Below are 22,830 nucleotides of genomic sequence, written 5' to 3'. Positions count from 1 at the left end.
CTGATCTACAAGTCTACCAATCTATGGATCAATTGATTGTCCACCACCACTGAAATGTAATGTCTGAGATCTCGTCAGTGTTGTTTACCAACATATCCCTCCACTATCTAAAATAGTGCCTCGCACAAAATAAGTGCTCAATATATTTTTTGTGGAATGGATAAAATAATAGTTATGGTTACCATACACATTTACTGGCTCACGTATCCTCCCAGTAGTATTGTGATTTCAGAGAAAGAAGGGGGTGATGTGGTAGGCAGAGTGAGGTTCCCCACGACAGAGATGTTCACATCCCAATTCCCGGAACCTGTGAATATGTTATGTTACATGGCAAAAGAGAATTTAAATTGCAGATGGAATTAAGGTTGCTAATTGGCTGATCTTAAAATGAGATTCTCCTGGATTACCAGGTGGGCCCAATGTAATCATGAGGGTCCTTTAAAGAGGAAGAGGGAGGCAGACGAAGATGTCAGTGATGCAATGTGAGAAGGCCTCAGCTAACTGTTGCTGGTTTTGACAATGGAGCAAGGGGGTGTGAGCCAAAGAACATAGGAGGCTTCTAAGACCTGTAAGAGACAAGGAAGTGGATTCTCCTGAGAGCCTCCAGAAGGGAACATAGGTCTGCGAACTTTTTTTTTTTTTTTTTTTTAGCCCAGTGGGATCCATTTCGGACTTCTGACCTCCAGAACTATAAAATAATACATTTTTATTAAGCCACTAATTTTATGGCAATGTCTTATAACAGCAATAGAAAACTAGGGGTCATTTTTACAGGCAAAGACAAAGAGCCCGTACTTGACAGGCCACATATCCAAGGTCATATAGTCATTTAGCATCATGCAAGCTAGATTTCAGTTGGTCAGAGATATACAGGTCATTGCTGTTGGCATCTGTTCCATTATCTATTGCTTCCTAACAATCCAACCCAAAGCTCAGTGGCTTAAAACAACAATGTATTATTATTTTCAAGGCTCTGTAGGTTGACTGGGCTCAGCTGAGAGGATTCTTACTTTGAGTTTATTATGTGATTACAGTTGGAAGTCGGCCAGGATTTTGAAGGCTTACCTGAGCCCGATACCCAAGAGAGTACACTCACATGCCTGGCAGTTAATACTGGCTGTCAGCTGGGAGCTCACCTGGGCCTCACCATGTGCCTCAGCTTACAGGCTGGGAACTGGCCTCTAAGAGGAAGGATTACAAGAGCAGGCATTACAAAAGGCAGAGAGCAGCAGCTGCCAGGCTAGTTAGGGGCCATGCCTGGAACTGGCACACTGGAACTTCTGCCATATTCTATTGGTCAAAGCAGTTACAGGGTCGACCCAGATTCAAGGAGGTGGAGAAATAAACCCCACCTCTTGATGAAGGGAGTGGCAAAGACATATTGCAGAGGAGCCTGTGGGACAGGAGATACTGATGCAGCCATTTTGGGAAAGCAATCTCCAACAGCATCCTTATTTGGAAGATGTGAAAATACTTTGTAGCAATCTTACAATTAATCAGTCAACAACCAGTTCATTGACTTTGTATTATTGCAAGGCACCATGCTGGGCCATTTGGAGGATGGCAGGAGTGCCAGGAGCAGACCATCCCCTCAAGCAGTGTGCCTGCCTCCTTGGGCACTAAGCGAAGACAGCTGAGCACAGGGAAGGAGAGGCGCTGAAAGGGCCGAGTAGGAAGATGATGAGGGAAGCTGCAAGTAGAAATTATGCTGAGCATTGAATGTCTGCCTAGCACAGGGGAGACTGGCAGTAAACAGACAGGGCTGCAGGAAACAGGCCTTTCTTGGGGCTGATACCAAGTCACCTATTTGGTTCAAAGAGGGGTTTTGCTGAGGTGTATGGAGAGAAGACCTGATTCTAGTCCACTTCCTACTTCCTGGGAGAAGGGAAATGAGGATTTAACTCATATTTGCCCTAGGCATAGTGTCTTAGTCAGCTCAGGCTGCTATAAAAAATACCATAAAATTGGGTGACTTAACAAACATTTATTTCTCATAGTTGTGGAGGTTGGAAGTCTGAGATCAGGGTGCTAGCAGATCAGGTTCTGATGAGGCCCTCTTCCTGGTTTACGGACAACAGTCTTCTTGCTGTATCCTCACATGGCAGAAAGAGAACTAGCCAACTCTCTGGCCTCTTTTTGCAAGGGCATGGGTCTCATTCATGAGGGTTCCACCCAGGGTTCATCTAGATTCAAAGGAGTGAAGAAAATAACCCTGCCTCTTGATGAGGGGAGTGGCAAGGTTATATTGCAGAGACTGTGGGACAGGAGATACTGATGCAGCAATTGCGGGAAAGCAATTTCCAGCAGCATCCTTAATTGAAAGACCTGCAAATACTTTGTAGCAGTCTTACAATTAATCAGTCAACAACGAATTACCTAATAACCTCCGAAAGTCCCCACCTCCTATCATCATCACATTGACATTAGAGTTTCAACATATGACTTTTGGGAGGGACACAAACATTCAGTCTGTTGCACACATGTTCCCTAGGGCTCTGACACTTTTATGGGAGACACTTAGAAAAAAACAATTCGGCAAAAACCACAATTGCTTTTGTACCATCCTAATAATAGCTCCCCTTCACCCCGGTAATTAAAAACACAATGGATTTTCTATTTATTTATTTAGAAACTGGGTCTCACTCTGTTGCCCAGGCTGCAGTGCAGTGGCATGATCTCGGCTCACTGCAGTCTTTGCCTCCCAGGCTCAAACCATCCTCCCACCTCAGTCTCAGCCTCCCAAGTACCTGGGACCACAGGGACACACCACCAAGCCCAGCTAATTTTTATAGAGACAAGGTTTCACCATGTTGCCAGGGCTGATCTCAAACTCCTGGGCTCAAGTGATCTACTGGCCTTGGCCTTCCAAAGTGCTAGAATTACAGGCATGAGCCACTGTGCCCTGCCAGATTTTCTTTTTTAAATACAGCCATGCATCTCTGAATGACAGGGATATGTTATGAGGAATGCCTGATTTCATTGTGTGAACATAAATAGAGTGTACTTACACAAACCTAGATGGTACAGCCTACAACACACTATATGGTATATCTATTGCTCCTAGGCTACAAACCTGTACAGCATAGTAACATTGTAACATAGTTAAGTACTTGTGCCATAGGAATTTTTCAGTTCCATTGTAATCTTATGGGACCACTGCAAGTCTGTCATTGACCAAATCACTGTTATGTGATGCACGACTGTAGTTGTACTATTTCATTGTATTAACTGATTACCATGTCATAAACACCAGAAAACATGCTGAATTATAATGAGAGTTCCTCCTTGCCCTCTCTATTGTCTCTTGCAGCTCAATATCAGTAGTTTGCAGATAGCAACCAGGAACGGCCATGCATCTCTTGTCAACTTTCTTCTCAGTGAGAACATTGATCTGCGCCAGAAAGTGGAAGTGAGTTTATTCCAATGACACAGGCTTTGGTCCTGGCGCCATGAGGTTGGCTGTGTCAGGGAGATGCCCCTTGCAGATACATGTAGGAGATGAGATGTTTCACAAGGGAGGAATTCTTTCTGGGAAGGCTGGCTGACTTCTTTTGGAGGCTGAGTCTTAATCTTGAGAAATGAAATCCGAGGGATGAATTTTAGAAAGTCATTGAAGTTCCTGAACAAATTGAAATCTTTGTGTTTTAAATATTTGTATTTGCTGCAAAAAAGCTTTCTCATATGTCTAGAGATGCCATTACTCTTGTATTAATTTTATCAGTCTGGGAAAATAATGAAGCAGCTGTACATATCAAGAAGAGTGATAATTTTTCTCCCTTCACTGAATGTTCTTGTTTTTCTTTTGAAAGTCAATTCTTCATACTGATTTAGGTTTTCTGACGTTTGAATTGGCTTTGGCAGAATTAACAAAGGCCCTCTGTGCTGGAATTAAACAAGAAACATGCCTCTATTTTTCCACTCTATTTTCATTTCTCCGTTGAGAATATGATTTCCTCTGATCTTGCTGAGCCATTACTATTTATTGTATTAACTCAAGAGGAGGGATGTAGTTTAAATCATGTCAGATAGTTTTTGGAGCATGGTGTTGGGGGAATTGGCTCTGAACTTACCTGGTTCAGTCCAAGGGCACTTCCTGTTTCTCAGGAGGGGCTGGGCCCCTGCAAGGCAGGTGGCCCCGGCAAGAAGGCCAATGCCCACTTCTTTGCAATGCGGGATGCTTTCTCGTTTTTCATGCTTAGTGCCTCAAGGAGGTTATTCCTGAGCAGAAGAGACCTACACAGAAATTCTTCCTTTCATGCTGCTCCCATAGCCCTGCTCACATCATCTGTCTGCTCTGACCCTTGCTGGCCTCCAACAGTCTCTGACTTACTCAGCTGTGGTCTTCTACCTGTCCCCTCGTCTCCCCTCCCTCCATCTGCTGGTGACACTCTTGCCAACTCACTGTGGTCTCTCTTCCATCCATCTACCCCCATCTCCTGAGACAGAGCCTGGTGCAGATGGTAGAGTCAGAAAGGTCTGGGTTCAAGTCCTGTCTCTGCCACTTCCTTGCTGCATGGCCTTGTGGAAGTTACTGATCCTCTTTGTGTCTCATGTATGAAGTGGGGAATATGAGATCAAATGTCTAGGGTTATTGACGTGGTTTCTGAAAAACTGTCAGCCTGGTGTTTAAAACAGAGTATAAACTGTTAGGGCAGCCTGGGCAACATGGCAAGACCCCATCTCTACAAAAATTTAAAAATTAGCCAGGCACAGTGGTGCATGCCTGTAGCCTCAGCTACTTGGGAGGCTGAGGTGGGAGGTTCGCTTGAACCCAGGAGTTTCAGGTTACAGTGAATGATGATGGCTCCATTGCCCTCTAGCCTGGGCAACAGAGTGAGACCCCATCTCTGAAAAAAAAAAATAAAAGAATCAGTTGGGGAAGTGAATGTGTAATAAGCACCACGATGAGAATGTGCTGAGTGTGTCTGATGCGTATCATTAATATCAGCTATTCCACTTGAGCGACGCTGCCCTTGTCCTAATCACTCACCCTCGTAGGCGCCTGTTCCCTCTCGCCACTCGCTTCACACTCAGCTCGGCTCCTGATCTGCACAGTGTCACTGGATCTTCAGCCCTTGCTGTCACACCCCTGTCCACCTTCCCCTGGTGCCACCCAACCCCTCCCTTATCATGCTGGATGCCCCTCACCTCCCTCTCTCTCATGCCTTAATCGCTTCTGCCCTCACTTCCCTTCGTTGCTTCTTCACTCCCTTTTCGCCCCGCTCAGCTCCCGTCTCTACTCCTGGAGGCATGTCTCCTCTCATGTCTCCACAGGCCAGTGGCAGCTGGGTGGGACTGCAGCAGCACGGGAGCCTGGAGGCAAAGTGTCGGGGGTAGATACAGGCCCTGCGGCCTAGCAGGGCCGGGTAAGAAGCCAGTGGTCGGGATAAGTGAGAGGGGCCGGGGGCTCCATGAAGGGCTGTGGCTGGGAAGACAGGTGGTTTAGCCACAAAGGAGAATGGGAGAGCAGGCTGCAGAGGGCTTGGTGACCACCCTGTGGCTGGACTCCATGCGGGGAGAGCTGAGCATGAGGATGGTGCCCCTGAGTAAGGGGGACACGAGTCCTACAGGGCACACTAAGGAGTTGGGGCTCCAGAGCAAATCAATTCAGGAAATTCCAAATGTGCAATGATTTTGCCCTTGTGGCTACTCTTATTGCCCTTTAGCTTTTTGAAGCCTCTGAGAAGTCCTGTGGTTCAGCCTATTTAACACTTACTTATCCTTCATATTTGAGCTTAAATGTCAGTTCTTCAGAATAGTCTTTTCTGACCTCCTGAAAGGTCAGCCTTCCCCCTATCCCCACACTGGCTCTTCTACTTCCAAAGCACTTAATTGTATACTGTATTTGTGTGACTTAAAAAAATTAATATTTGCTCACCTGACTAGATTGGAAGATTCCTGAGAATGAGTTTGTTCACACTAAATCCCTAGCAACCTGAGAAGAGCTTGGCCCATAGTAGGTGCTTAGTATGTTGTTCCAGAAAGAACAAAGGGGGTGGGCTGATTGCTGGGGAGCGAGTTTGTTTCAAAGCCTTGGGATGACAATAAATGCTGAACAATTACTAAGGGTCACCACTGGTATGGGCAGTTTCGGTACTTGGGAGATCATCAGGAAATAGCTGCTGAAATGAGTTGCTTTTTGATTTGAATGTTGAAGCCAGAACCTTCTGGATTTGAAATTTTTATTTCTCTCTGCAGCCTAAGGAGTCCCCTCTTCATTTAGCTGTTATCAACAACCACATCACGGTTGTAAACAGTTTATTAAGTGCACAGCATGATATTGACATCTTAAATCAGGTAAGCCAGGCAAATCAGAGCCTGGAGGGTCTCTTTTCTTAGTTTCAACACAGTGTGTGTTTATGGGGAGTTTTGATTAAGTTCAAGGTACCTAAAAATTCCTGGGAGGAACATGAGCATCATTTTTATCCTTTTCCTTCTGTAACTCTCACTCCATCTCCATGACCACACACATACTTTCGTCTTTCTCAGCCACACAACTGGAGTTCAGCCAGTGCATGATTAAATCCTTCATGTTTAACAGGCCCAGCATTTTTGATAGAAAAACAGTAGCTCAGAGCTAAATGGCCAGAGGCTCTTTAAATCAAAAGCCACTCCCCCAGAGTGAAATATTGTAATTGGCAGGGAGCCTTTCCCCCACAAGAAGGAAGCTTTGTTTCTATATTAAAGACAGTAAATATGTCTTCTCTTTACCTAAAGGCAAAAGAGGCCTCTTGGAATAAAAGAAAAATCACTCCAATTTCAGTCAACTGGAGCAGAATCAAATGACTCGTTAAAGTAATCCATCACTGGCTGGAAATGGGAATGCCGCAACGGAATTATGAAGGGAATGGGGGTGGGCACTGAATGAGCCTGCTCTCTGGGGCTCTTCTGGGGCTGGCCTGCCCTCTTCCAGGATATGTAGGGGAGTGGGAAGAGGAGCCTTTCCAGGGTCCCGAGGCCAGATGAGACCTTCTGGCTGCCTCTTCCCAGAGAAGGCTCTGCGGTGCCCCTCCGGCTAGGGAGGAGCCATGGTGCAGTGGGCATGCCTGCCTGTCCTAATACACTGTGAAACCAGAGCGTTGACTCAGATCTCTGCAGTCTCCTCCAATTCCCACCTATGAGCTCAATTTTGCTCTGAGCTGAATGAAGATTTACCTGTACTTCTGTCCCTTCTCTCCTCCAGGGAACCTAGCCTCCTCCCCTGCCTTTACCTATCCCAAAAGTTTTTCTGGGGAAAAAACCAATCTCCTCTTGTTATTAAATATACTTATGTATTCAGCTATGTTAATATCTAAAATCTTTCCCAATGGGCAAAATCTTTGCTAAACACAGAGGCAGAGCTTCGTGCTCACATGTGATATTGGTTTTGACAGAACTGGCTAGATGTACTCTAGGGAAGGAGTGTTTGTTAGGCTTGCTATCCTTTTTCAGAACCAGACTTCATCACTTTAATTTTTTTACTAGACCAAGAATACACATAAAAAATAGGAAATTTTATATTTTAAATATAAAATATGTATGTAAAATTAAAAATATAAGCTAAAAAAACTTAATGTGTTTGAAGTCCCCAGCAAAGAAAGATAACTCTTCTTAATGTTTTAGTGCATTTCCTGCCTTCTAGACTTGCAGCAGTATTGTTAAAATGGGTTTTGTTGCATTTGATACATTCCATTTTCATCTGTTCCGTGTTGGTACAGATCTTTGATAGGTTTGTCAGTATAAGTGTAATGTCTTGAATGACAAACACCTAGACACACTGCCATTGAAGCATTTCTTTAAGAAATGCTTTTTGGGGCCGGGCGTGGTGGCTCATGCCTGTAATCCCAACACTTTGGGAGGCTGAGGCGGGCAGATCACGAGGTCAGGAGTTTGAGACAAGCCTGGCCAACATAGTGAAACCCTGTCTCTACTAAAAATGCAAAAAATTAGCTGGGCGCCTGTAATCCCAGCTACTTGGGAAACTGAGGCAGAAGAATTGCTTGAACCCAGGAGGTGGAGGTTGTAGTGAGCTGAGATCGCCACCACTGCACTCCAGCCTGGGCAACAGAGTGAGACTCCATCTCAAGAAAAAAAAAAAAAGAAATACTTTTTGGAAGCCAGGTGTTTCGGGTCACACCTGTAATCCCAACACTTTGGGTGGCCAAGATAGGAGGATTGCCTGAGGCCAGGAGTTTGAAACCAGCCTGGGCAACATAGTGAGGCCTCATCTCTACCAAAAAAAAAAAAAAAATTAGTAGAGCCTGTAGTCTCAGCTACTCAGGAAACTGAGAAGGGAGGATTGCTTGAGCCCAGGAGTTCGAGGTTACAGTGAGCTACTATCATGCTACTGCACTCCAGTCTGAGTGACAGAGTAAGAAACTGTCTCTAAGAAAAAAATTAAAATATAAATAAATATATAAATGTTTTTTGGTAATATCCCCAGCATATTGGCCCTGTGCTCTGGTAGGAAGAGTAGTGGGCCACATGCCATTGCCCAGCTCTGTGAGTCTGGGGTAGTTGCTTCCCTTTCTGGTTAAGGAGTTGGGCTAGATCACATCAAAGGATCCTCTCTGCCCTAATATTTTAGAAATCTCTTCACATCTGCATTCCTTTTGGTGAGAGGTTAAGATGGGTGATTTTCTTGTGATTTCAGATATTTCTTTTGAAACTCTTATCCTCTTGATAGGAAAATGATTACTCCAGAAGGAAATTAGAAGTCTTGGACTCCTTTATACATTATAACGTAGAAAATTTAGAGAACAGAAATGCATTGAGAAGGCAATAAAAATAAACTCTAATCCCTTAATCTAGACCTTATCATTAGCATTTTTCTGTACTGTATTTTTGTCTCTTTCTCTATGTGTATTTTTCATTAAATCAAGCTCAACTAGATAGTATCATTTCCTAAAGTTTCAAACATTATATCAAAAGCGTCTTTTATTTTTTAAAAATCTTCGAAATAATTTTTATTGTAGTAAAATACACATAACAAAATCCACCATTTTAACCATCTTAAGTGTACAGTTCAGCAGCATTACTTACATTCATTTGGTATATCACCACCATCCATCTTCAGAACATTTTTCATCTTCCCAAACTGAAATTTTATATCTATTAAACAGTAACTTCCCATTCTCTCCTCCTCCAGCTCCTGGGAACCACCATTCTACTTTCTGTCTCTATATATTTGACTACTTTAGGTACCTAATATTGAAATCATTTTTTAAAAAAATAATTTTTAATGGTTGCCTATTATTCCAATATATAGATGTATCATAATTTATCTATGAGTCTCCTTGTTAAACATGTAATTTCCTTTCAGTTTTTCACTATTGCAAATAATACTGCAATGAATGCCCCAGTATCCATTAAAAAATGTATGACCTGTGTTTTCCCTTGAACCTAAATAAGATGGCTATACTTTCCATTTGTCTTTTCACCGTCCAAGTTTGTTCCCCTCCTTAATTTCATGGCAGAAGCAGCAAACCCCTCTGCATGTAGCTGCTGATCGTGGAAATGTGGAACTGGTGGAAACCCTGCTGAAGGCAGGCTGTGACTTGAAGGCTGTTGACAAGGTAAGTGCATGGACTTTACTCTATTCAGCTGAGATGGTTGCTAAGACCTTCCTGTTGGATGTCAGCCTTGAGCAGCGGTATTGGAATATCCTTTGTGAAATGGGCACAAACTGGAGAAACCATGCATCTTCATAGTCAGTAAAATACCCCAATTTTGGTTGAGCTATGTCAGTAAAAATTTTTACTCTGAAGAAAAAATATGTGTTTTTAAATTCAAATTCTGAAAAGATTATAGATTCATATGGTCCAAAAATAAAAGAATATAATTAGTAAGGGTTTAACAGTAAAAATTTCCCACCCACCCCTGTTCCTACTTGTCTGGTTACCATACTACCCTGCTTATATATATCCATTATTATAAATTATTTCTGTTCCTTCCAGAGTTTTTTTATGCATATGCAAGCAAACATAAACACATTTTACTCTTATTCCCTTCCTCCTTCCTTTTTAGACACTGATGGCATACCTATAACTAGTATACTGTTCTGCATTTAGCTTTTTTAGCATTATTAAGTGGAGATATTACTACATGGAGAGTTTCTTCATTCTTTTTTTTTTTTAGAGCTGCATAGTATAGCGTGGCACAGACATATCACAACTTGTTCAGCTAGTCCTCACTTGATTGACATTTAAGTTGTTCCTAAGGTTTTGCTCTTATAAACATAGCTGCAATGAATGACTTTACATATGTCTAAACTTGTTTTTTTAAATTAAAAAATTTGTGGTAAATTACACATACATAAACACTGTCTTAACCATTTTTATGTATATAGTTCAGTATGGTTAAGCATATTCACATTGTTATGCAATTGGGCTCCAAAACTTTCATCTTGCAAAAGTGAAACTTTATACTTGTTCAATAACTTGCCATTTCTTCCTTCTCCCAGCCCCTGGGAACCACCATTCTACTTTCTGTTTCTATGAATTTGACCCCTCTAAGTACCTCATATAAGTGGAATCACATGGTATTTGCCTTTTTGTGACTGGCTTAGTTCACTTAGCGTAACGTCTTCAAGGTTTATCTATGTTGTAGCATGTGTCAGAATTTCATTTCTTTTCAAAGCTAAATAACATTTCATTGTATGTCTATACCACATTTTGTTCATTCATTCATCCATCGATGGACATTTGGGTTGCGTCCACCTTTTGGCTATTGTGTAAACCTGTTTTTAAAGAAGGACAATTTTGTTTCTTTCAAGTGGTACAGTAATGCAGGCTAAGCCTCCAGAGGGTTGTCAGAGAGCTGTGTTAGGTTCCAGCTTTACTGAATGTTATACAGGAGGCCCCTGGGTACAGCCCTGTCAGGTGCTCACGCAGGTCATATTACTTCAATCCTCACATTTCAGTGAGGTGGACAAAATCACTCCAGTTTTCAAGAGCAGATTGGAGAGATTCTGATGACATTGGGTCACACGCATAGTAAGAGGCAGAGCTGGCTTCAAACCCAAGTAGTGGCTGCTTTGTCATCTGGTGCTTTGCTACAACTGTCAGCAAAGATGACTGCTTCTGAAACTTGCAGTTTTCCCTTCCTTATTTTTACCCAACAGTTCAATAGCCAGCACCTCCCTAAGTCACAGTGCAAGCCTGAGTCCACCCTACTCTAGTTCAGAATCATCCATTTTACATGTGTAGGATCTAAAGTAGTTATATGTTATTTTACTTTTCTCTGTGTGTCAGTTTCTAAAATTAGGGTTTTTTTTTTTTTTTTTTTTTTCTGATGATAAAAAAAGTAACACAGACTGGCTAGGCATGGTGGCTCACGCCTGTAATCTCAGCACTTTGGGAGGCCGAGGCGGGCAGATCATGAGGTCAGGAGTTCGAGACCGGCCTGACCAACATGGTGAAACCCTGTCTCTACTAAAAATACACAAATCAGCCGGGCGTGGTGGTGCGCACCTGTAATCCCAGCTACAGGGGGAGCTGAGGCAGAAGAATCACTTGAAACCGGAAGGCGGAGTTTGCAGTGAGCCGAGACCGTGCCAGTGCACTCCAGTCTGGGTGAAAAAGCGAAACTCCGTCTCAAAAAAAAAAAAAAAAAAAGTAACACAGGCCCACTGTGGACAATTTAGGACACAGAAAAGCTTAAGGAGGAAAACACAACCCAGAATGTTATCACTTGTGTGGAATTCCACCACTTTCACCAGTTGGGCCTGGTTAATTTGGTTTAACATTTAGCCTTAGTATTTTCTAATGCTGTTGTTTTGTATTTTATTCTACTTTTTCATGAATACTTAATACCCCCAAAGCCATTCTGTGGGTACGAAATCTATAGCATTGGGCAGGGATTTATGTTGGGGTCCCTGCTGCTTAGTGGACTAGATATTCCAGTAAATACAGTCAATGCTACCATTTGACTTTGTTTTCAAAACAAGAGCTCACAGTTTACTGGGCCTCATGATTTGATTTTCCCAGATTTCCCTTCTTCTCCTTTCTTTTCAAGGTCTGGCACATAGTTGGCACCCAATACATAGTTAATTAATGAATAAAAAATATCTTTTCTATTGGCTCCCACAATTTTTTTTTTTTTTTTTTTTTTTTTGGCCAAAGAAAAGTGTTTCTAGGACCATGTTAGGGTCTGGTTAGGAAATAAGGAATCGAAGTTTGGTATAAATTTGACTTTCCCAGCAGCTTGTTCTCTGCTTGTCCTCTTGGCCTGAGGTGTCAAAAAGCTCTCAGAGAACCTTCTATCCACGCTACCTCCCAACCCCTAAGGGTAGAAGTGTTTGGATTTTCACTCCAGCATATATTCCTTAGGAAGATTTTCCTTTGAACTTGGCAACTCTGGCTCTCAGAATGCTGCCTTCTCAAAGCAGGCTAATTATAGTGATTCAAATGGCTCTGCAAGCCAGAATGTAGACAGCATACAATTAGAGGCTTGCTAAATACCTGCAAAATGCAGTTCTTCCTAATTTCATTACTGTCTCTTTTGATTACAGGCTGATTACTTTCAGCCCTAATTTTCCTGCTCGCCTGGGTCTTAGTGCCTAGACTAAGAACCAAATCATTTATATTGGTGGGAATTGCACTTGTTGCAAATATCTAACCATGTAAGATAATACTTGGGATATATTTCTGGATCCATAAGGGTTCCTAAGATTGGAACTTTTCTTCTTGGGTCATTTCTGACCATTAATTTTAATTGTTTTCTGAGCAAATTCTTCATGGGTCATTTGGAAAGCAAATGAGAACCACCATCCTTTGCTCAGGGAAAAATATTTAGATGTTGAAGTGGTGCACTCTATGAAATCCAGAGGATTCTGCTTGCAAAGCTCTATGCCCTGGCTTTGAGCTCTGTCCATCTTGAGAAAAGTGTACCTTTTTGTAATTCGTCTAAGTTACCATGTGGGCTCCAGGCAGTTCATTCCCAAAATTATGTCCAGAACAGCCCTTGTTGATCATTCTGTTTGTTTAAGATTAAAACCTCTCACCCTTGGTGAGAGGCAGTATGGTATAATAGAAAAAAATTCTAGTTAGGGGTCCAGTGACCTATGAATTACCAGGGTTGCCATTATTGATATTATTCTTAATAAGATCCAGCCCTTTTCTGTCTTATTACTCAATGCTCCTCAAAACATGGCTTCTACTTCCTGGTCTAAAGTGGCTGTTCAGGCTCCTGCCATCATATCAGCATTCCACTCAGGAGGGAGAAGCAAAGAAGGAAAATGCCATTCATCTCTCTTCTGTTTAAAGATACTTCCCAGAAGTTGCATGTCCCACTTCTATTTACAGACCATTGGCCAGAACTTAGGTCACATAACTAACTGCAAAAGAGGCTAGGAAATATTCAGGGTGGCACAGGTTCTAAAGGCTTTATATGCATTATCACATTTACCCCTGACCACTCCACTATGGGGTAGTTATAAAGACCCAAAGAAGCAAAGGACTGGCCTAAGTTTACCCAGCATGGGCTGGGAGAATCAAGATTTGAACCCAGGCCCCCTTGTTCCAAAACTAGAGCTCCTAATCACTAGGCCATATCACCTGAATTTTTTTTTTCTTTTTTAATTGTAGCAAGGAAAGACTGCCCTGGCTGTGGCCTCCAGGAGCAACCATAGCCTTGTGGTGGACATGCTCATTAAAGCAGAGAGATACTACGCCTGGAGAGAGGTAAGGAAGGACGATCCCAGCACAGCAGGGGCTTTCCTGGCAACACCCATCTTCTTGCAGGGGCAATGGGGGGGTCTGTGCCATTCTTTGCTCTAATGAGCAGAGCCCTGGTCAGTACAATTATAACTGTCCCTTCTGTCTTGTGCTGCCCCCATTCGTGGAATGAACAGCTGCCTCTTCCTTTGTGGACATCAGACGTCAGAACTGAGAGTGCGTAGAGTTCACTAGGGCCAAGCGGCATTGACCAGGCCAGCTATAATGGGCCTAGCGTGTGAGCCCCTGATGGGTGACGCCTGGTTGTTCCCTCTGTCCACAGTCTGGCCATGAGCTATTCCCAGTAGCACGAATGAGTGGTTAAAAAACTCCTTTGTGTGGCTCGGCAGTTTTCAACACACCGCTGTGCAGGCTTTCAGGCACTCAAGTATTCTGTGAGAGTCACGAAAACCTTATTCATCTAAGAACACAAAAAAAGTGTCTGTAAGTCATTCTTTTTGCTGTTCTTTTATTTTTATTTCCTCTGATATCTGCTACCCATGCAGCTTCTCAATAGACTGCCCTCGCCTGCAAGATTCAACTCTATGCCCTCAGGCAAGAATGGCACTGCCAGGCACCATTCTTGACTTATAGTGATGTGTTGTTTCCATTCTAAGCTGCATGGCTACCCCTGGCCCAATGTGTTAGCTCCAGAATTCAGGCCCTAATCACTTGGAGCCCACCCTGAGTTTCTACAAACCTGGATTGCTGTCCACCTGGCCAGTCTTGGGAAATTTCCCTTAAATCCTTAAAGCAAAAAGCATTTACTCATCTCCTTCTCTCTCACAATCCTGTTTAATTAGCTTGGTAGTCTTGATATATATGGATTCTTTTAAAGGTCACACCATCCTCCTTGCAACTTTTCTTGCCTGTAAAACAAAACAAAAAAAAGTGCTTTGCTTGTAAAACTTTTTATTTTAACAATTGGAACTCTGTTTCTTCTCTCCCATTCCTCATATTTCTATGTTCTTCCATCTCCTCCCTTTACCTCTTCCTCTTTTCCTATCCTCAGGCTCAATTTCTTAAATTATCATTGTATTTTATTGAAGACAACTTTGCCAAGTTCCATCTTTTCTCTTTCTCTTTAACTTGCTTTCACATTTTCTTTGGAAATAGAAATATTCATTGGTTCTATTTTTAATTCCTGATAGCTCTTTAAAAATTATTTTGGGTAGATAAGAATAAATTACTTTCCCACCAAATGAATATGCCCTCTTTCCTAATGAATCTTTAAGACATAAGAATTAGGTATACTTTGAAAACCATATATAAAACATGAATGTAGCTAAAGGAGACCCCCAGAAATGGTAAGAGTTGTTAACTCTGGTGACAGTTGGGGTCCTGGGGTCTGGAGTGGGAGAAATACTTGTTTTTTAAGATACATCTTTAAATATTTTTTTAACCAAATGCATTTATTATTTTAAATTATCTTTGTTCATTGAACAAGTTTATATCCTCGCCTAATATAAAATGGTTCCTAGTGAAAGGATTAAAGATATGATTTAAATGCCGTCTCTCATACCCATTTATCCATTAACCTAACCACCCAGTCATCCATTATTAAATTCAGTGGTTCAGAGGCAAATGGGAGCTTCCTAAAACCTGGCTTATGTTATTTTAATTTCCACCAGTTCTGGCTCATGTTATTCCTGCAAGTAGTTCAGTGTTTTGGCAGGCAAGCTATTTAATGCTTCACTGGCTGCTGAAAAAGACCTAGGCTTTCCAAATCTCCTGCCCTTTTCAATGGAAGCCTAAGGGACCACCCAATCCAATCCTGAAAGGCACAAACCATGTAAGTTTCTTGAAGAACTAAAAATGTTATCGCACAAAGATAGATGCAGAAGCATTTTGTGTTCTTCCCTTTCCCTTGTGACATTTAGGCTCTTGATCTTGTTGGATTCATCATTGTTTCAGGAGATGGAATGAGGAGAGAAGGACAAAGTGAAGTGGCCCACAGCTCCCAAGTTTGTTGGAGCTCCCCATCCTCAATCTTACTTCTTTTAGAATTCCTGGGAGCTAGGCACTGTGGAAGTAAAGCTGAGGCTGGGTTGGAGAAGACCCTGCTTTTTACAGTCTCTAAAACAATTATGGGTAATTCACATCTCCCATTCCTATTCGAACTTCTGTACACAAAGTTCAGATACTAGAGGAAGGTTTTGCCCTTCTTGGCCAAGCTTCCCGGGAGGAGCTTATTGCACTTCCCTTGTCGAGCTTCCTGGAGGAGGTTGCTGATGCTGTGAAGGATCCATGGTGGGGGCCCATCAAGTTCTTCTCATCAGTTTTTAAACCCAGGGTCCTAGACGGTTTTGGTTCATTTCCTGCCCCAGCCTGGATTCCCATCTTGTTGTCAAGAATATTTTCATTAAGATACACCTCTATTTAAGTGAAAGACAAAAATAGAAGTCACTATACATGAGAAAGGAGAGATAAGTAGAAGTCCCAGACTTCTTGGTGGGCCGCGTGTCCTGCATGTCCTTAACTGATCTGCAATCTTCTGCAGGAGGATTACCTGGAGGCCTAGTGGCATAAGCACAGCATGCAGTTCTAGGAAGCAGTGATGCCTGCTTTCACTCAGTGATTTTCTCCAGTGTTTGTGGTTTGATTCTGCAGGACTCTGGTGGATTCTGCAGAAGGGACAAAAGGAACCTTTCAACAGTCAGAAAACAAGATGCCAATCTAGGCATAGTGCTGTTGGGCTGAGCCTGGCTATAGTGACTTTAAATGATGTCCACTCCTGTCCTCTCCACTCCCTTGGTCACCTCTTCCCCAAGCCCCAGCCTGAGCTAGGCTCCTAGTTTACTCTCCTTATGCTCACCAGAGAGCAGGATGAATGAGGGACCAGCTGTGGGGTCTTATTAAGGATACAGCCAATCTGGGCTCACCGAAGCTTCAATATGAGAACATCAAATACCCTAAAGAAGAAATGGGGGTATGGGTTCAAACGAAGGCCATTAAAGATGGTTTTGTTGTTGTGACACATCCTTTCCCAAGACAGCCTCTCTGTTCTCATTCTCTGTTCTAAGCAGCATGGCACACAATAGGCAAAATCCCTCACATTTCCTATGTCAGACAGACGGTACCCAAGCTTTTAATTTCAAGCATTTATTTCCATTTTGGATGGTAAAAAAAAAAATATATGATCCAGTGACAGATGGCATTGAAAACATAGTCTCGGTTACCACCTTACTAGTTATGTTTGAAAAACATATATACTCTGAAATAAGGTAATAAGTAGAACATGTCTGAAATCTTCTGATAGAATTATTTTCACTTTAGGAGCATCATGAGAGCATCAGGGACCCGTCAACAGGCTTTACTCTGACATTCAAGCAAGATCACAGTCTGGAGACCAGACACATTCGCACGCTTCTCTGGGACCTGGCTTACCATCAGCTGAAGGCCAATGAGTGGCAGAGGCTGGCCCGTTCGTGGAACTTTACAGATGACCAGATTAGAGCCATTGAGGAGCAGTGGTCGGGTGAGTACAGACTAGATGATGTGGGCAGGAGGAATTCACTGTTAGGAACAGCAGTGCCTCCTGGTGTGAGGTCTTCCAAGGAAGTGTGTGGCACTCACAGTAAGCTGCAGTCTTCAAGGGGCCCAGGAATAGGGGCAGTTAGCTTAGGTCCACGCCAGTGATTTGGGCGTTAAGATTTGCAGAAAGTGAACACTCATTGTCTGCAGTAAACTGAAGTTTGCAAGGGATGATTATGTGTATTGAGCCATATCAGACATGTGGCATTTAGCCTAGAGAGACAGTAAGATTCCCAACTGGACGGTCACTAAGGAAGCAAGCAAGGATTTAACAGTTGGTGTGTCAGTGGGAAGCCAATCTGATTTCTATGTTCCTTGAGACTGTCCTGGGGTGAATGGGTTTATTCTGTAATCAATAGGCTCGCTGTTTAAGTCTGCGCTCCAGAAAGAGGAATTCCTTAAACCAGGTGGGTGTGGGAGAAAGGGTTGTTGTAGGACACTGCCTTAGGGGAGACTTGGCTGTGTAATGAGCGACACGGGGAATACAGACTCAGAGGGCTTTCTTGGCTAGATGATTCCAAGCAATGGAATCATTTCAGCTAGACTCAAACTGTCATAATTAGTGAAGTCAGGTCAGCTAGATTCCTTAATTTTGTTTTTTTGTGGTTAGACGAAAACCTAGGAAACATAGAAAGTTTACTTGGCATTAATCAACTAATTAGCTTTGAAAGCAATGAAGCAAACACGTTTCTTGGCAAAGTTTTCTATTCAGAGCACTGCCCTCTCATGGACATCCTAAGATGAGAAGGTGTCCTTGCTCAGGGGTCGATTTGTATTAGGGATTGCTGGGAACTGGGGATGGCAGAAGCACAGTCCCTGAGCACACACTATTTATACCACATACAAGTAAATTATGAGACTTTGTATTGCACATTCTTAGGATACATTTTCATGTGAAAAATAGAAGATAATGTATTAAAAACATTGAATACTAACTAGTTTCTAACTAGAAAAATTTTTTTATTGTTAAGATTTCTTTTTTGTCATTAATTAGGCTTATAATGTTCTGTGAAGTCTTTAGGAAAATCGAGTTGCCTCCTGGAACTCTAACTTGACCTAAAGAGATGACTTGAAAACATAGTGTATCTTCAGAGTACTTGCCAGCAGGATAAGGGGGATTTTAAAGTGTTTCGATGGAACCTTTATGGAGGGCCTGGAATGTTTATTTCTGCTGGATGAGGGATAGATACATCAGCTCTCTAAGCCATGCATGTTTGATGGAGTTTATAATCTAGTTGGCACAATAACAATGACATTTGCAATTCAATTATATTGTGATCCAGGGTAAGGTTACTGGCACTGGGGAGTTTGTGGGCTTTTGATCAAAGGAGTGACAGACTCATGATGGTATTTAAGAAAAATTAGTTTGTCAAGAGCAAGATTAGGAAAGGAACAGAGGACTTGTCCAGGAGTACATTCTGTAAGTATGCAGTTCCCTCTCCCTGAAATGCCCGCTTCTCCACATCAGTTTGTCCAGTGAACTTCTCCCTCACCCCTGCAGAGCTCAGGCCCTTCCCTTGCACAGCATGTCTGCTCCTGCACACTCTCTCTCAGAGCAAGGAGCCTGTAGTGAAGTCCTGTTGGGAACCACAGAGGCCTTGTGGCTCCCTATCCCAGTACTTCCCCCAACACCTCTCTAGGCTGAGCTATGCAGTGAGTATTTATCAAATGAATAATCCTGGCCCAGGGATGCAAACTTCCCTCAGAGTAGCTTCCTTGAGACTGGAGTGGCAGAATGAATGATGCATGCTTGCTGCTCAGAGTGGGGAATATGGAGCAACAGTGGCAGCAGCACCTGGGAGTTTGTTAGATGCATGGATTCTTACCCCAGACCTACTGAATCCAAACTTGCATTTTAGTAAGATACCCAGGTGAAATAAGCACTGTGAGTTTGAAGAGCACTGGTCTATGAGAAGTTGCATATTTCATTAAAATTGTTCCCGCTGGGCAGGCACCACAGCTGTCCTCTCTCTTGTACACTCCTTTGGGTGTGTGCCAAGCATAGCAGGTCCATAGCAAGGGCTGGAGGGAAAGCAAATGCTGGTCATCATAAAGCAGCACAGCGAGGGCAACTGGAAGGGCTTTTTTCGAAGAGGAACAGGCAAGCAAACATTCAGAAAGTTTAGTTGGAACTGAGATCACAATGGAAAGAGATAGCAGCTCGTGGTGTTTTACCTCGGACCTCTTGTGCTTGGCACAGGAAATGAAAGCTTCCGTGAACATGGCCACAGGGCTCTGCTTATCTGGCTACACGGGACCCTGATGACTCAGGGTGACCCGGCCAAGCAACTGTATGAAGAGCTGGTACACGCAGGTTTCCCAAAACTAGCTGGTAAGTGACAGTTTCAACAACAGAAATTCTTTCTCCCTTAAAATTTCAGGAAGCAGTCTACAGAAATATCATCCTGACCAGCTACAGCCCCAGTGTGGTGTTAGCTGTGGCTCACACGGAGTATGGAACTATGGAAGGGGCTTGTAAGCTGTCAGCAGCTTCTCCTTTGGGGAATGACCCAGTCAATACTGGTTACTCATTAGCCCGGCAGTTCTGTGTCATCCCCCTACTCGGCATTTGAAAAAGTGTGGGAGTGTTTTTGTTTATGTGTATGTGTGGTGGGGGTAGGTGGGGTGGGGCAGAAGTGCTAAACTTTCCCATACAGTTATAGGATTGTTCTCCACGACTAAGAGTTGTCTTGCTCAAAATGCCATTTTACCCCTGTTGATAAACTGCAGGTTAGTGTATTTGAAAATGTTATCTCTAGGTAGAACAAAAAGAGCAGACAGGCTATTACTTTGCCAACTGAGGTTATTGCTAAAAATCAGTCTGCCAAAATCACTGACCATATTGTCAGGAAAGATCCTTTAAAAACTTATCAATAAATTAGGCGGTGTTGCAGCTCTCATGTAATAACAAGCATTCAAGCAAAATACAGGAACATCTGCCATTATTTTCACTGAAGCAGTTTTACCTGGAGCAAGAAGATAAATGAGTGAACACCGACTGATCCAATAGTTTCCAGCAGTAGTAGGTACAAGGAACAATGTGTGGATACCTACCTTCCATCACATGATCTCATAATATTGGAGTTTTTCCCTCAACTTTAACCCTGTTCCCATTGGCCCCGAGAATACTCGCCAGTGGTGCTTGCAGCATTTACCCTGAAAAAACTTTGCCATGAATTATCTTGTTTTTATTATTATTTTTGGATCGCTCTAGTATATTGACTTTGGAAACAAAAGATATCATTCTACTTATAGCATTCTGGTTTTACTAGTGGCATTTCCATTTACAAAATATGGAAATTCTTGATCACTGAAAATGTCAAGTCCTAGAAAATGTAGCATTCCTATATGTGATGTTAACATCGTTCTCAAACAATTGTTGGCCAAAGATTCATTCCATGAATCCAATTTTTCAGAAATTTACGATTCGGATGATTCAGACTATTCTGATGTTAGTTCTGTTTAGAAATAACTCCAAGAAGTTTTTATATTTGTTTTTCACAATGAAAATCAGATTTGCTTCAGCCTCAAAGAGCGTGTTTATGTAAAATTGAAGAAGTGCTGGCAGTGAGCTGCACTTTTTTTTCTAAATGGGAAAAGGGTTAAATGTATTCTTCCTATGAAAGAGGTTCCATAAGAACTCTTAGAGAAGATGAAGATGCAGTCCACTGAACTGGCTAAGGGTATGTGTTCTGACGCAAGGCTGTGCGAGCTCACTCTTGAACTCCAAAGCTGACTGACTGGTTGTAAACCTCGAGCAAGTTCTATGACCTTCCTGTGACAACCTTCTCATTTATTAACTAGGAAAGAAAATAAAAATGTTTACTTCAAAGGGCTGTTGTGGGATTTAATGAATAATAGTGCCTGGTAGACAATCAGTGCTTTAAAAATTTTAGGTATTCATAAATGTTATCTTATTTTTTCCAGAAAATACTCGTCATTTCAAAAGCAAAACTGACTCAAACTCCAAGAAATGTGTAGTTTCATAAATGCCTAAAGAAATTGTATTTACATGATTTTCCACTCAGCATTCAGTTCTTTTAATGCCATAAATTTCTTCTAGCAGTAGCACTGATTTTCAACTATGATGATGGTGGTGACAGGGAACTCTAACAGATGAAAGATGAGTAATACCATGATACTTTTCAACCACTAAAAAGTCAAATATAGTTTTTTTGCTGAGGGCAAGTTGTATGTGATTTTCCCATTTCTATCATTTGATGTAATCCATGTAATAAGATAATCTAGGATGGTTTTGTATGTCATGTTTTTTTAAAAAGCTCATGGGAGCAGCATCATGGTACAGTAAAAAAACAACGGTTTTTATAATAGACAAATATGGTTTTGAACTTGGTTTTGCCACTTATTAGATGTGAACCTTTGGGCATGTTAATGTTGTTTAAGTTCTTAGATCTTCAGTTTCCTTCTCTATAAACTGGGAGAGATGTCTATTTAATCCATAGGGTTGGAATGAAGATGAAGGGAAAATGCCTTACGTGTAGCCTCACGCCCATAGTACGGAAATCAACTGCTATTTCTCTTTCAGTAAGAGAAACTGGATTTGGAATTTATAGTCATTGTTGTCTTTAAATCACACATTTTGTGTAATATATTACTTAGGAAAGACCAGAAGTATGTACACCATTTTTTTTTTTAAATCTCTTGGTGATGTAATTACAGATGATTATTTTCTTTGTACTTTTGGGTACATTCCATTCTTTTTTTCACAAAGAACATGCATTATTTTTGTAACCTAAGAGTTATGAAATAAATGTAAAATTGAGTATCAGTTTGTGTCAGTTTATGTGCACCTATTCATTGGAATTTAAGACTCTCCATTCTCAGCTTCTGACTCTAAATTTACAAGGCACATACTAAAACCATAAGCAATTTCAATCCAGTTATTCTATCATGAATTTATAGTTTTATGTCTTTGTCTCATACTGATTATAAATGGCCCACTTAATCTTATGAATGTTTAAAACAGGTAATAGATTCACATGATTCCAAAACGTTTTTCAAAAACATATTGAGAAGTATTGTCCCATCTGTTCTTCAGTATGGCCAGTTTCCACTGACCTCTCTTTCTCTATCACTGCTCCCCACCAGATTGGGGTAACCTCTTTATGCAAAAATAAACAAATATGAATATATACTACAACTGTGTCAAGTGTTTGTTAAACTGTTGAATTTACATTAACTTAGGCCAACACTAATTGCTTGGTGCTTTAGACAACATACATTTCTAGAGCTTAAAGCTTAAAAATATGTTTATAATATTCTTAATCACAACATTCATAATATTCACTTCAGTTTGTCCATATTGTTTTGGCTTGGATACTGAAAACCATTCCTAGTTGTAGTCTAGATTCCTCAAAAAGTAGAGCTTGTCTAAGACCGAAGTTTGTGTGCAACAACTTTTTCAGAAGTGTACATCCGGGGAAGGAGTGGAGGAGAAAGGGGAGTTGTCTAGGGAAGGAGGGAGAGCAAGAACAAAGTGAATTACCTAAGTGGCCATCACTTGGTACAAGCATAACTGATTATTTAATCTTGGGCTACTCTATTCCGAGAGACATGATATACTAATGCATCTCAGGACAAT

General features: G+C 41.8%; 1 protein-coding gene and 1 long non-coding RNA gene across 8 annotated transcripts in view; one reads left to right on the top strand and one right to left on the bottom strand.

The window, feature by feature from the left end:
• Nucleotides 1-22,425, top strand: part of ANKDD1B (ankyrin repeat and death domain containing 1B) — a 55,389-nt gene extending 32,964 nt beyond the window's left edge. For 3 of the 7 annotated variants that reach the window (XM_055367802.2, XM_055367807.2, XM_055367803.2), the window contains 7 exons: nucleotides 3,311-3,409; nucleotides 6,199-6,297; nucleotides 9,456-9,554; nucleotides 13,566-13,661; nucleotides 16,971-17,172; nucleotides 19,429-19,560; nucleotides 21,156-22,425. In XM_055367802.2, the coding sequence (XP_055223777.1) occupies nucleotides 3,311-3,409; nucleotides 6,199-6,297; nucleotides 9,456-9,554; nucleotides 13,566-13,661; nucleotides 16,971-17,172; nucleotides 19,429-19,560; nucleotides 21,156-21,217 (789 nt within the window). In that variant the 3' untranslated portion in view covers nucleotides 21,218-22,425. Of the gene's footprint in view, nucleotides 1-3,310; nucleotides 3,410-6,198; nucleotides 6,298-9,455; nucleotides 9,555-13,565; nucleotides 13,662-16,970; nucleotides 20,779-21,155 lie in introns of those variants that run through there. The other 4 variants (XM_063700686.1, XM_063700685.1, XM_063700688.1 and 1 more) reach the window with 2 other exon arrangements.
• On the bottom strand, nucleotides 13,656-16,972 carry LOC129528100 (uncharacterized). Its single transcript, XR_010131746.1, has 3 exons — nucleotides 15,484-16,972; nucleotides 14,395-14,563; nucleotides 13,656-14,115 (listed from the first exon to the last, which is right to left on the bottom strand). It is a non-coding gene; the product is annotated as an uncharacterized lncRNA (long non-coding RNA).
• Nucleotides 22,426-22,830: the final 405 nt, after the last annotated feature.

The sequence above is a fragment of the Gorilla gorilla genome, chromosome 19, assembly GCF_029281585.2.
Source record: "Gorilla gorilla gorilla isolate KB3781 chromosome 19, NHGRI_mGorGor1-v2.1_pri, whole genome shotgun sequence".
In the NCBI taxonomy this organism is placed as follows: domain Eukaryota; kingdom Metazoa; phylum Chordata; class Mammalia; order Primates; family Hominidae; genus Gorilla; species Gorilla gorilla.
This window is presented reverse-complemented; position numbering and strand designations above follow the sequence as displayed.